The 14121-nt window shown below is 43.2% G+C and overlaps 1 protein-coding gene across 1 annotated transcript in view; it reads left to right on the top strand.

Annotated features, from left to right (window-relative positions):
• Positions 1 to 12662, top strand: part of lrrc75a (leucine rich repeat containing 75A) — a 50629-nt gene extending 37967 nt beyond the window's left edge. Inside the window, exons 4-5 of the mRNA XM_056374318.1 lie at positions 5028 to 5301; positions 6466 to 12662. Of these exons, the coding sequence (XP_056230293.1) occupies positions 5028 to 5301; positions 6466 to 7065 (874 nt within the window). The 3' untranslated portion in view covers positions 7066 to 12662. The remainder of the gene's footprint in view (positions 1 to 5027; positions 5302 to 6465) is intronic.
• Positions 12663 to 14121: the final 1459 nt, after the last annotated feature.

The following is a 14121-nucleotide window of genomic DNA, read 5'->3' as shown; positions in this document are numbered from 1 at the left end:
TGTTGGCCCTGCTCATCCTGTTGTGGATTAACAGTAACACAGTCTGGCAGACAGAAACCTAACTACTCACACCCTCACACTGCGCTACCATTGCAAACCTTGCTGCACGGGAGGCGAAGGAGGAGAGGATGTTTTCTCACCTCCGCTGTCACGGAGCAGGAGAGGAGTCAAAAGGAGACTTTGCCATCTTTAGCTGTGCTCACACACAAGCTGACGGGGTGATAAATGATCTGTGGAGGAGATGGAAACACAGACGGGCAGATAGAGGAGAAATAACGAGATGTTCCATGACCATGTTCTAATAATAATGAAATCTTGTATATAAATGTCTGAAGAGGATGGATTCACCTTGTGAGTCTGTTGCAGGAAACTAGTGGGTAGTTTCAGATGAAGCAGAGAAGGAGGACAGATCCAGTCAGACAGACACAAACACTGGGAGGATGATAAAGGCGTGGAGGTGAAATACAGCTAAGCCTCGTGGTGAAGCGCTGAAGAAGAGCTGAGACAAAAATGCGTTTTTTTTTTTTTTTTTTTTTTTTAGAGCTGCGATATAAAATCCAGGCTCCAAGTCCCTGCCGTGTCTTTATACGCTCTACATTTCTGCGGATAAGTGGAAGAGTGGCTTATGACTCTCGAGATATTGTTTCCTGAATGTGAAGTTTAAAGGAAAATAGATAAGCAGCTATCAGCATGGGAATGTCGGGCCTGAGCGATCAGCGATCCATGTTTGCTCTCATTATAACGGGTCAGTGTTGTACTCTCTCCTCTGACACCGAACCAGACCGTGTTCTGAAAGAAGGAAAGGGAAGGAAATGGGCTGCGCTGGAATCTAAAGTCACAGTTTATATCCTTGTATGTCACAGATGACATATGCAGCACTCAGTCCCACCGTCCCGCTGGTCGTCGTCCAGACAGGGGTGGGTGACCTCCATTCGAAGCGGGCGTGTGTCTCTCTCTGTAGCGTGGGATTCTGGTCCAAAGCCAAACACATCATGAGCTCTCCCAGCATCTCATCTGCTTTTTATTTGCAAACTTCTCGTCCTGCCTCGCCTCCTTGTTTATTGCTTAAAAATGTGCAGGGCGGAGGGATGTTAGAAGTGGTAGTTTGTCTGGGTAAAGTGGGGGGGGGGGGGGGGGGGGGGGGGGTGACGTAAGGGGAAAGTCCACATGCTGATAATGCATCGGACAAAGACGGTCTGCAGGTTGAGATGTGTTGTAACTTTATTTTATGGAATAATAGAAAACCATTTCCTGTTGAGTGCAGAAAAACAGGAGAGAAGAAGAGAAGGGAGGAGCAGCCGAGCATGGGAGGAGAATACGATCCGTAACGATTAGATCAGTGGTCTCAAACCACGTGTAACGGAGAGCAGGGGGCCTCGCTGCAGCAGCAGCTGTGTTAACCAATTAGCACACTTTCTCTCCGAGAGGAGGAAACCTTCTGCTGCAGACAGTTGGGCTGCTGCACAAACCTCCAGGGTCACTGTGGGAAGTGGTTTTAGACCACTTACCCAGACAGTGAGGGGGAGACTCTTCAGCTTCAAGGTGCTTTTTTTTCCAATTCGTTTGCATTTATTTGCAAGAAGTGACCTGTCGCAAAGTTTTTAATAAAAACAAAACAAGCAACTGGACACATTTTCTAACCTTGTTGACCACGCAACGAGCTGTATTCACCCACATTTCTGTCACACTGGTGATATATCAGGGCAATTTGAGGTTCAGTATTTTGCCCAAAGACGCTCCGACATGCGTACTAGAGAATCTGGGGATCAAACCACCGACCTTCTGATTACTACACTACACTGACGTGCGAAGCAGAATCACATTATGGACAAAGGTGCAAAAAATGGAAACTTGTAGATTAACAGTGAATTAACAGTAAATGTAAAAAGCTAAAGTGATGAAACGTGTCGTGTGGTTCAGCGGTAAATGAAAAGTAGTTTAACAGCAGAGCGCCGGTGGAGCTGGGTTGTGTTATATAACTGGATGACCACAGGGAGGGAGGACCTCCTGCGGAGCACTTAGTCATTCTGAGTCTGTGGCTGAACCTGCTCCTGTGGCCGACCACGACGCTGTAGAGGGCGGGAGACGTCGTCCATGATGAAGAGGAGTTTTGACAACTTCCTCTTCTCCATGACTCAGGCAGAGGGTCCAGCCCCCCCCCCCCCCCCCCCCCAGGATTGTCTATAGCAGGTTTAAAAAGAGGCTCAGGTTGGCAGATAGCTGTTGAACATCGTGCAGCGTTTAGCAGGTAAAGAGTCGGATGTTTCCCTCAGGAGTCGGTGGAGACCAAAAACAGCAAAAAGGACAAAGACTAATAAACTTACATTCTCTCCGTGTGACCAGAAACACAACTCCAAATGAATAGTGCTGCTCTGTGTTGCTGGATGTGTAAATAAGCCAGTGTTTGCTAACACTTAATAAGGTGATAATTATTTGAGGTTGTGTTTTCAGCTGCTTCCCCTCAGGCGAACAAACCATGAATTAATGCAGGTTTAACATTGTACCAGACTCGATTATCTGCCGTGTTCACTTTATGTTTTTCATGATGCGGATTTTCAAGCGTGAGCTCATCCTGATGTTACAGAGAGAACAGCTGTTGCAAGCACTTAAACGTCTATATTTCCCACAGGAAGTGAGTTAAGGTAGTGGTGGTGACAGTGATGCAAGGGAGAGGAACAGAAAACCTAATCACATTCAGCTCTGTGGAGACCTTGTTACTGCTTTTTATCTAACCACTGAAGAAGAAGTAATACGTTTGGAGGTATTTATCTCACTTAGATGTAAATACGGATTTATGTTTACTGTCTTTTCCTAGAGCCCGTGTTTAAAAGTGACATTAACCTCTAACAGAGTCTTGTTTTGGTCGTTTTTGAACTGGAGATGTGAGTAACTGCAGAACACATTTCAGCGGCATGTTGAGGTCACCTGAGATCACAGGCGGCGAGGTTCCTGAGAGACGTCTTCAAATCCCATCACAGAGAGGAACGTCGTTAATGGACAAACACAGACGTGATGTGAAAAGGGGCTTAAAGCAGACGAGCGCTACAGCATCCAGACTGTTGACATGTTTTCTGTCATGTCAAGGCCGGAGGCAAAGAAAATAAATATAAGAGCTTTAAATGTAAGAATGTGACACAGCGTCAGCACATGCATCCTTTTTTTTTACATTTTCATTTAGTTTCATTTAGAGTCACACAGAAACTACAGAAGAGTTTTGATGTGGTTTTTCAAAAGTCGACCTGAACACACAGGACGTGTGGTGTTGTAGTTTTAATACTTAAATACATTTACTCAAATACTTATGTACAGATTTGAGGTACTTATACTTATCTGAGTATTTCCATCGTATGCTCTTCTAACTCCATCTTTTCCTCCGCTTCTGTGTTTTATTGTGAAGTGTTGATCCATAAGAAGATATAATTGTGGTTTTAAGAACCAAAATCCATCTCAGTGTAGTTTTACATCTCCTCTCTCAGGCTTCTCTCTGGAGCTCTAGTAACAACAGGTCGGTGAGCCAATCAGAAGAGAGGAGGCTCTGAGCCTCTCTTCTGATTGGCTCACTGTTTTCTGAGTGATCCAATAAAAAAATATTGCAGATTTCAGGTAAAACACTTAGAGAAACCAAATCCTGCAAGGTTGGATGGTGGGTCCAGGTGGGCGGGGCTCGGGGCATGGCTGAGAATGGTGACTGCTTTGTTGTGACATCACAAAGTTACAGGAAGTCCTGACGGCTGGTTTTAAGGCTCAGTTTCTGAATACAGGCTGTGTGCATTTCTCTGTGGACTGAGGCTTTGATACTTTCACAGTATTAATATAGAACCTAGAGCTGATCTATAATCAAACTACACATGGACAGAGACCTTTAGACTGGATGGGACCTTTAAATACATCTTGCTGCTAATACTTTTACTCTCAGGACTTTTAGTGGAGTGCTACTTTTACTCACTAAGTAAAACATCTGATACTTTCTCCATCAGTGGTCTCTACTAACCAGAATGTAGAGCCAGAGGCAGATTCAACAGGTCAGGTGAAAACAAGGTCGACTTGGACAGGATCAGGTTTGGCAGCAGGTAGGCAGAGGAGAGGCCAGAGGCAGTCAACCCATTAACCTGCCCTTCATTCAGACACAACAGTGCAGCACGCGGCAGGAAAAGCACAGGTGTAAATAATGAAATAAATGATGTGGTCAATTCCATTTATTCAAGGTCGTGGTGTTGTGCATCTTGGCTTATGAATAGAACAGAGCCAATGTTCATGTTAACAGTAACACCTGTGCTTTTAAGGCAAAACATTCTGCTGTGGAAACTGGTAGCTGCTGTTTCATGCTTTGCCCCCAGAATAAAACCAAAAATACAACACAGTGACAGATGACTCTGTGTGACCCCTGGGAAAGTGAGTAAAACTTTTCTGTGGGGCTAAATTTGACCCATGGTCACTGCTTTGCTTCGGGCTGCTCTGGCCCAGATTCCACCAGAGTCTCTCTGGTGTGTGAATATATAAATATATTTGGCTGTCAACTGATGATAATAGTTGAATCCCACAGTCTGAACCACAGTCGCATGTTTCTCCTGAACCTCACGTGTGTGTATGTATGTTATTTGTGGGTGAGAACTGGCATTGGCTCTTATGTCCAATGTCCGTTGTTTTTCTAGTTTTTGGACCAGATCCCAGATCAGTCTTTAGAGCTCAGCTCATTTAAAGCTCCATATTTTCCTCTTCTTCTGTGTTTTATTTGAAGTGTTGATCCATAAGAAGATATATTTGTTGTTTTAAGAACCAAAAACCATCTCAGTGTAGTTTTACATCTCCTCTCTCAGGCTTCTCTCTGGAGCTCTAGTAACAACAGGTCAGTGAGCCAATCAGAGGAGAGGAGGCTCTGAGCCTCTCTAGAGGATCTGCTCACAACTGGCTGCATGAATCAGAACAAATATTCAAAGACAGAAACAATGCATTAAACCTGTTGTGTAATGCATTGTATGAAACCAACAATATCACTGAACAATATATTTCCTTGTGTCTGTCTCCAGCCTGAAGGCGGTGCTGTCGACCCCTCCATCGAGCGGGGCGTTGGACCTGTCCGGTATCCCTCTGGCGGCTCGGGACATGGAGCGCCTGTGCGCACACCTGCAGCGCCACGCGTCCATGTTGATGAGCTTGGAGCTGGGCTTCACCGAGCTGACAGATGAGGCGTTCCTCCTGCTCCTGCCCACGCTGGCCGCCCTGCCGCACCTGGAGACGCTGGCGCTGAACGGAAACAGGCTGACCAGAGCTGTCCTGAAGGAGCTGACTGATGCTCTGAAGGTCGGAAAGTCACTTATCTTTTGGGTTATTTTACAATCTAGTATTGTATCAGTACTAGTGTAATTATTGTAAAGAAATTACTCTTTTTCAAAGGATGTTTTCACCTGTCACACTTCACCGTCATTTTTTCCATCAACCTTTAACTCCTGCCACCATTTGTCTCTGGCAGACACAGATCTTAGAAGTCACTGGAGCCACAGAATCCAGATTTAGCAAAACAGAGTCCAGGTGGTGCTGACCTGCGACCCACCACTACTTCAGTCCAAATATAATCCCTTTGAGCCTTTAGCCCTTTGTACATTTATGTTTCTATTGCATCAGTAGAATCATGGAAACTAAGAAAGTGAGGCAGTTTTTGAAAATTTTCACACAAGAAAACTGCAAACTGTCATTCCCTCTCTTTCTCCTCCCCACTTTACTGTCTCACTGTCACCATCAGATTACAGGCTAAAACTGCCCAAAAATAACTTAAAATAATAAATGGATGTAAAAAAAAAAAAAACACACACTGCAACTGCCACATAGTTATTGTTTGACTCTAAAGCTCTACCCCTGTATCAAAGTTTTTCCCACCTGGTAAGATGCTGCAGGAGCTAAATTTAGCCTCTGGTTTCTGAGGTCAAAATGTGGGTAAAGCTCCTGAGTTACTTCAGGCTCTATTGGTTCCCTGGGAATGTGAATACAGTGGAGACGCCCTGAAAGTGTAAGTGTGTTGGGCTTCCTGGTGGTAGCACCAAGAAAAGTATTTTCATGCCTCTATAGTAGAGAGATGGCAGGAGCAGAAGGAAGATGAAGATATGCAGTAAACGTCTCCTGCCAGACTTGAATTCAGGACATTCAACATGTGGTTCATGGTCGATGCCCTCGAACGCTATGCTATATTGACTTTCAGTTTGCCTGGAGAAATTGTGGATTTTCTTGTTACTTTCATACAGTCTGAACTGTCAACATCCAGCAGCCATTACAACAAACGTCTGAAACCTTCAGCTCCGTTTGTCGAGGATGAAGGAACCTCTTTCTGCACTTGAAGTTTGTGTAAAGGCTGGTAGATGTGGGCAACCTTCTTGATACTTACCTCATTTCTTTGAAGGGGATTTGCTCAAAATAAGATGAGATGCTGCTGGTGATGATTTTAATAGAGTGTGTTGGTGTTTTTTAACGTAGGATCCCGGCAGTTTCCCCAGCGTGACGTGGATTGACCTGGGCAACAACGTGGACATCTTCTCCCTGCCGCAGCCCTTCCTGGTCAGCCTGAGGAAGCGCTGCCCCAAGCAGGGCAACCTGCCCACCATCCTGGAGTTCGGAGAGAGTCAGGCCAGCGACCCCCCGGAGAGGCTGAGGGGGCTCGGGGAAGAGGAGGAGGAGACGGACGACACGAACCGGACTGAGAGCATGGACGAGCTCCGGTCCGAGGTGGAGGAGGAGCTGGACGGGGAGATGGAGATAGAGGAGATGATGGAGGAGCTGCTGGACTTCGACAGGGAGGTGCAGGGAAAGGAGGACGAGGAGGAGAGCATGTGGACGGTGGAGGAGCAGAGGAAAGTGGGGAGGGGACGAGGGAGGAGGGAGGGGGAGAAGGAGGCGAAGAGGAGAGAGCAGCTTCCGGGGGGGAGGAAGGCAGTGATGGCGGAGGACGACGACGACACGCAGAGCCACTCCTCCCGCCTGTCCTACTCCAGCCAGTCGCAGCACTCCTCCGGAGCCGTCGAGCCAATGAGAGTGGAGGAGGATGAGCTGACCGACCAATCGGACCACTTGACCTGATTGCCGCTCCCTGCTCCACTCTGCTTCTGTTTCCCCTCCTGTATCGAGTCTTGTGTGGAAGGACGCGGGAGAAGACTCCTGCGGAGGCGAACTGAGCGCGCTCAAAGTCAAACAGGTTGCAGTGACGGAGGGATGTAATCCATATGAACACGCCACTCGATGCTCCCTCCGCTGATCTGATTTGGGACCAGCCGTGTTCAGACACTGGCAGAGCTGAGACCAGGTGACTCCTGGTGACTGTAACATGAGAAGACAATCCCCAACAGGACGTCTGTTTTATCCCAACTGTCTGTTGTTTCAAGTACAAATAGACTGAGGACGCTAACATGTAGAATAGACTGATTAATTATATCACATGAAGCTTTTATGTACAGAATGTTAATCTTTATTCAGGTCCTTCCTCCTGGTAACCCCGGTAATACCCACATGTGCCTGTAAAACGTCCCATTACTGGTTAAAAGAGTAGAGAGATGAAGAAAAACAGACCAGAAAATATAGAAACAGTGACTCATGCGAAGTCGTCGGGGCCTTTTAAACTTTTTGAAAAAATGTTTTTGCCAAAAACTAGTGGAAATGTATAAAATATCTCCCTCCCACGTACATCAGCGGCTCGCCAGATGGATGAGAAGACAGACAGGAATCAAAAGTCAAACCAACAGATTTGAAACGAACAGATGCACCGCGAAGTGCACACTGAAGACGAAATTAGTCAGCCGAAACCAAAAGAAAGTAAACAACTTTTTAAAAGAAGAAATCCACGCAGTAAAGGCCTCGATGATTGTGCGAAACCTAGAGTGCGACCGGAACAAAGTGCCCTGTGTTGGAAGGAAAAGGACTCGGTGGTCTGAGTCGCCATGTGTCCCAAAGTCCTGGGGGGGTCAAGTTGAAATATTTAGTAGCCTTCTTCTCATAATAATCCAGGTCGTGTGTCACTCCCACAGTACTGAACAGTGCTGTGTTTATATATAAGCTGCAGATATCCTTATACACTATGTAGCTCTCACCCAGCTAGTGCTTTCCCGCCATGTGTCACTTATAGTCCATGCAAAGCTTTAAGGAACAAACTGTATTTTTGGATGTACAGCATATAAATATATATAAATATATATTGTTTTTATCTGTCCTGGGGCGGTTGTTTAGATTATCCACTTAAAGAGGAACACCACTCAATTCAAGGAATTGTATTTGTTCTTTATGTGGTCTGGGAGAGTCCGAGCAATATGTGTGTGTGCATGAGTAACGCTGCAAACCTGGGGAAGAGCTGAACCACACTCTTTATTTGTTGCAATATTAAAGGCACTGACTGGAAAGGGTTTATTGATACGGAAACGAGGCAGAGAATATTAACTCCTACAGAAGAGAACTTCATCCTAAAGCAGTTAAAAATTAATAAAAGCATATATATACTTTTCCCCAGACAGCTGTCCCATGCACTAATACATTCACCCTAGGAGCCGTTAACGTGTGTGGCATTAAAAATGAAGGCTTTTTGTGATGTACAGTGGCCTTGTAGTTACATCACAACTATCCCAGCAACATGAGCTGACTCCATAATGGACGTCCCTTGGATCTCTGGCTGTATGGAATAATGGCATGCTGTACTAGCAGACACTCTGGGGATGTATTATTCAACGCCAAAAACAAGGAATTCACAGCACGTCTTTGACACTAGTTTTTAATGAGCATCATCAGAAAGCAGAGCTGTTGTTTTGTTTTGTATTGTATGTACAGTGTGTGTATATTTTAAAGGGGCACTCCACCAACTTCTCAGCCTGTAAAACACTTGTGTAATGTCTCCTGCGGCTCTGGAGGAGTTTTCCTACGTCTGAGAAAATAACCATGGTGATGTCATCAGGGTTATCTCGGAGCGTAGTCTAGGCTTCACGTTGTTCACACAAAGCCTGGACTACAAACTGGGTGGTAGAGTATGAAACTGACCACGTCGGAAAGCAAAAGTGTTTAAAGCTGCGAGTCAAGTATGCTCACAGATCTGGTTGCGTACCATCTGGGCGATTAAAAAGTGTCCACTAGGGGGCAGATAAGGACAAAAATGGAATATCTTCCTTGCGAACTTGCTCTGTTGCACAACATAAACGGAAACTCTGGCAACTCTCGAGGAGGTTATCATATTGTTGATGTTGAGATCGTGCCAGAGAAGACAACAGCTGCGAGATCGTAGCTTGTACGTCATTGTGATGGTCCAAATTGCTGCTGACCTTACTTTCTGATACTCCCCCCAGTGGTCATGTGTTGAATTGCATTTCGCTGATGGGTAGCATTCATTTCTGAGGATGAATAAAACCAACACTCCCAAGAAAAGCAGGACATCGTATTGTTGGGTTTGCTCCACCCCAGTTCCAGTGTCAGAAAGGTGTGGGGGGGGGGGGGGGGGGGGTTCCCGAAACTATTCAACCGTCCGACAAGCAGCTCTGACAGAATATACTGACGCCTTAAAAGTCAGGACATCTATCTCTCTATACCAAATAATGCTAAATCAGTGGAGTACCCCTTTAACATATTGTAGTTGTTGCTTATTTATGCAAAATTATAACACAGCCATGTGTGACCTGTCTGTCCATCAGCAGCTTACCTCTAAGAAGATTTGCAGACTTTGTGGAAAGAAGGTGAACGTGATGAGAATCCAACATGAAGAACTAGAATATCTTGACGATTGTTTTACAGTAGCTGAATCCAGATCGATAACCAGTCACACACACTCAACTGTTCTCTGTCGTAGGACGAAGATTTTATCAAACCCACATTCTGATGAGCAAGAGATAATGTTAATAAGTGATAATAGAGCCTGTGTAAATTCACTGTGTGAGTCAAGTACCAATAAAATACTTCCTGGTTCCGGGAAAGAACGAGGCTTTTGGGAACAGTGGGGAATTTTAGAGTAAAAGAGGAAATAAACTAGAGACCATCTCGTCGCAATGCCCATCAACACTGAACACAGCTCTTCATTTAGATCTCGACTACACACCTGTAAAGTTTCATGACTGTATCCTGCACAGTTGTGATACTACTGTGGTCACAAAGTCTGTCTCCAGACCAAGTAGACAAACCTGTAGGTTCCTATACCGGTAGGAACCAGGAAGTCTTTTATTGGTACTTGATTCATACAACAAAATTATACTGTAAATCACAGGCCGAAATAATCTCTACAGCCTTTGTTGATTATTTTAAGAAAAGGTCCTGCTTGATCATTTGGTCACTTGATCATTTAAAAAGCTGATTTACAAGTAAGGCATGGTGTTATTATTGAAATCATGGATACCATTAATACTGAGCAGAACCTTTTAAATGAAGGCAACTAATTAAAAGCAATTTAATGCATTATAAATAAACGTGCACAGACAACAACTCTGAATAAATAAATCAACCTCAATTTTTTAATAAATTTTTAAACATTTATATAATAATTTTAAAGAAATATTCAGTGGTGTTCAAGACGATATGTGGGTCATGTCCGTGCCACCTGAAAGCTTTCCTTACAGCAAACCTCCCCCTGTGCCTCAGAATCAGTGCTATTGCACTTGAAGATAACGACAAAAAGAAACTACCCTTTAATCTGCCTTTGAAATAAGCTAGTGCTGCATGTCCCTGCAAAATCAAGTTCACAAACAAAACAGGGCACTACGAATAGCCCTTTAAACAGTTTTGGTGCTGTACAGTAGTGGTGTGCAGCAGAGCTGAGTGCACCGTCACTGGCAGCATCACGCGCACACACACACACACACACACACACACACACACACACACACACACACACACACACACACACACACACTTAATGTGAGACTGAGGAAGATTGTCTATGAAAACCACCATGATTATCAGTATTTGAGGCCATTGTGTGGAAGCACGTCAAATACTGGTCATTACTGTTTGTAGTGGGTTCAGATTGTGATGTAAACGTTTGAAAACCATCTGCTGCTGGTCAGTGTGACCCACTGGTTTCATAGACAGTCTACAGTTGAAGGTTTGGACCCTGTTCTCAGGGTCAGACTGACTCACTGCTCACTTATTGTGGAAGCTTATAGACTATTCTCAGGTTTACTGGTTTTTGCTCGCTGCTGTAACAGGACCGAGTTGGGCAGTGGAGATGGAAGGCGTGTGTACATGTTTGTTTATTCCTGGAGCCGAGCACTTGTCTGCTTTTATGTTAAGGTCACTGCAAATCAAAGCAAATAGATCACAACTGGAATTAGGCAGATACATCAGCATAGATGCAGGCTTTTAATTTGAAACCTTTCATCCATCACTCAGTTGTCATCCACCTTTGATATGAAGGAGTCAGTGCAACCTGAACTCATGTAGGATTTTGATTCCACACGGGTATGAATGAACATGGTTTCTTAAAGGTCCCATATAGTCTAAAGGTAGATGTCCATGTGTAGTTTGATTATAGATCAGCTCTAGGTTCTATATTAATACTGTGAAAGTATCAAAGCGCTCAGTCCACAGAGAAATGCGCACAGCCTGTATTCAGAAACTGAGCCTTAAAATGAGCCGCCAGGACTTCTGGAACTTTGTGATGTCACAACAAAGCTGATGCCGCTCTCAGCCACGCCCCAAGCCCCGCCCACCTGGAACCACCATCCAAACTTTGCAGGATTTGGTTTCTCTGAGTGTTTTTACCTGAAATCTGCTCTATTTTTATTCAATCACTCAGAAAACATTCAGCCAATCAGAAGAGAGGCTCAGAGCCTCCTCTCCTCTGATTGGCTCACCAACCTGTTGTCACTAGAGCTCCAGAGAGAAGCCTGAGAGAGGAGATGTAAAACTACACTGAGATGGTTTTTGGTTCTTAAAATAACAAATATATCTTCTTATGGATCAACACTTCAAATAAAACACAGAAGAAGAGGAAACTCTGGAGCTTTAAAAACATCCCCTGGGTTTCAAAACACAAGTGTGTTTGTAACACTCAATAACTCATAATTCTTTTTGAACTTATTGTCCATAAAAAACTTGAATATAAAGAGACATACAGATTTTACAAACTGGCTTCAACCCTTCTGTTGGTATCAGATGTGAATATTGTCCAAAAGCTCATATATCACTCAGTTTTACTTCATTTACTGCAGTTCTATTGTTTGAGTCTCTGCTCGTCACCACAGGCTGAATGACTAGCCCTTCCATACGTCACAATGAGACGTGAGATGATTGTGGTGTTTACCTTGGACTCAGAGAGCAGGAGGGGTTATGAATGCTTCAAGTGACCACGGGGTGTGAAGGTGCCGTGTACGTCTCGTTCAACAATATATTGTGAGCTGTAAAAAGAAACATGGTGATGTGACTCTGAAGGCATGAGTGTCTGTAGCCTTGGAGCTTTTCTCTCTCTCTCCATGAGTCTTTCTTCTTCTACATGTATTTCTCTATCTTCAGTATACCTCTGAATTATTCTCTCTCTACAGTAGCTTCCTCTGTCACTGCCCTTTTCTGAAAGCCCATGGATCTTTTATTTTTCTGCCACTTTATTGATGATAGAACGAAACAAATGCTCTGTGGATTCATATGCTAGTGAAACTGTAAAACTTTACATTTTCTGTTATGCCCTGGATCTTACAAATAAATCCTATGATATGAAAACATCTCCTGCCTTGTTTTAGTTTTGTGTTTGAATGCGACGACAGCTCCAGATCTGTTGTCTGCTGGATTGTTGGTGTCAGCTACATCCAGTGTGGGGGCCCATAGAGCAGCACAAACTACACCTCAATGTGGAGGAGCATCCACCTACCACCACACTGCAGTAGAAGTATTAAGAGAGTAATATCTGCTTTTTACAGTTGTATTTATTCTTACATATCAAGTAATTTTATAAATGCTTCCTTTGTTCAGATTGTTTTGGAAAGCTTATTTGATTTTGTCCTGAAAAGTCTTATATATAGGTCTTATTATAGGCGTTATTATATAGTTTACCTTTGGCAGGTTTACAAGTTGTAAACATTTCTTCATTAATAGTTAATAAAATATTCATCAATGCTTTATAGAGAATCTCCAAACAACTTTTGAATTGCCAGGTTGTGTGATCTCTCTTGCTAGTAAAATCACTAATAAGGAATAAGGAAACAGCCAAATGTAATGAATCATTTGTAACTAAAAATGTTTATAAATCATTTATAAAGACATTTCTACAATAATCCAAGTCTGCAGTTGTAAATGTTAAAAGCAAAATGATAGCTACCACTATCATTTACGGTGTCTCATACCAGTATGTTAATCATGGAGCTAGCGCGCTAGATAGCATAACTCTCCATAAATCAATTGTTATTCTTACATTTCTGTTTGCGTCACAATTTAACAAACTAGATACAGTGTGTTTATTAATGAGCTTCAAAGATGTTGACTAGCTGTGTTTTTTTTTTACCTTGGAGAGTGTCAGGCTAGCTAGCATTAATGCTAAGCTAGACTAATCACTGACCAGCTCTACTACCATACTTAACACACAGACATGAATCTGCTCATCTAATTATAGGCAGGAGAGCAAAGAAGCATATTTCACAAACTTGCAATGAAAATAAAGGCTTTCAATTCAATCACTGTTATTGAAATATTTCTTTAAGGCACCCTTCATAAAGGATGTATAAGTAACTAATACCTTTGTTAAGGTTAATAAATGAATTCTTTACATCCATCACATTTGCTTTGTCTTTTTTTTTTAGATCATATTCATCATGAAGACTAATGCATCACACTTTATTCATTAACTTATTAATTCCTAGATGCATATAGTAACACAGCATAAATGTGGTTCATACTGTATGTTGATAGTTGTAGTGCAGTGAAATAGTCCCTTAGTTTCTATCTGTAATAGATTAACTTCTGCATTTTCATATTTTAAATACTTAATTCTTTAGTTGTTGGATCATTTTTTTGTGAATAAAGGTTCTGATGCTGACTATCAAACCACAGAAGTTAATGTAGGTGTGACAATATTGATATTAAAAAGTTGACTTTTTAATTGCCTTTGGCTGACATCTAGTGGCCAATTATAAAAAGTGCAGCCAACCCGTTATTTACGAGGTTGAATGAGCTAGATGTATCTTTGAG

This window comes from Seriola aureovittata, chromosome 4, assembly GCF_021018895.1.
Source record: "Seriola aureovittata isolate HTS-2021-v1 ecotype China chromosome 4, ASM2101889v1, whole genome shotgun sequence".
Taxonomy (NCBI): domain Eukaryota; kingdom Metazoa; phylum Chordata; class Actinopteri; order Carangiformes; family Carangidae; genus Seriola; species Seriola aureovittata.
This window is presented reverse-complemented; position numbering and strand designations above follow the sequence as displayed.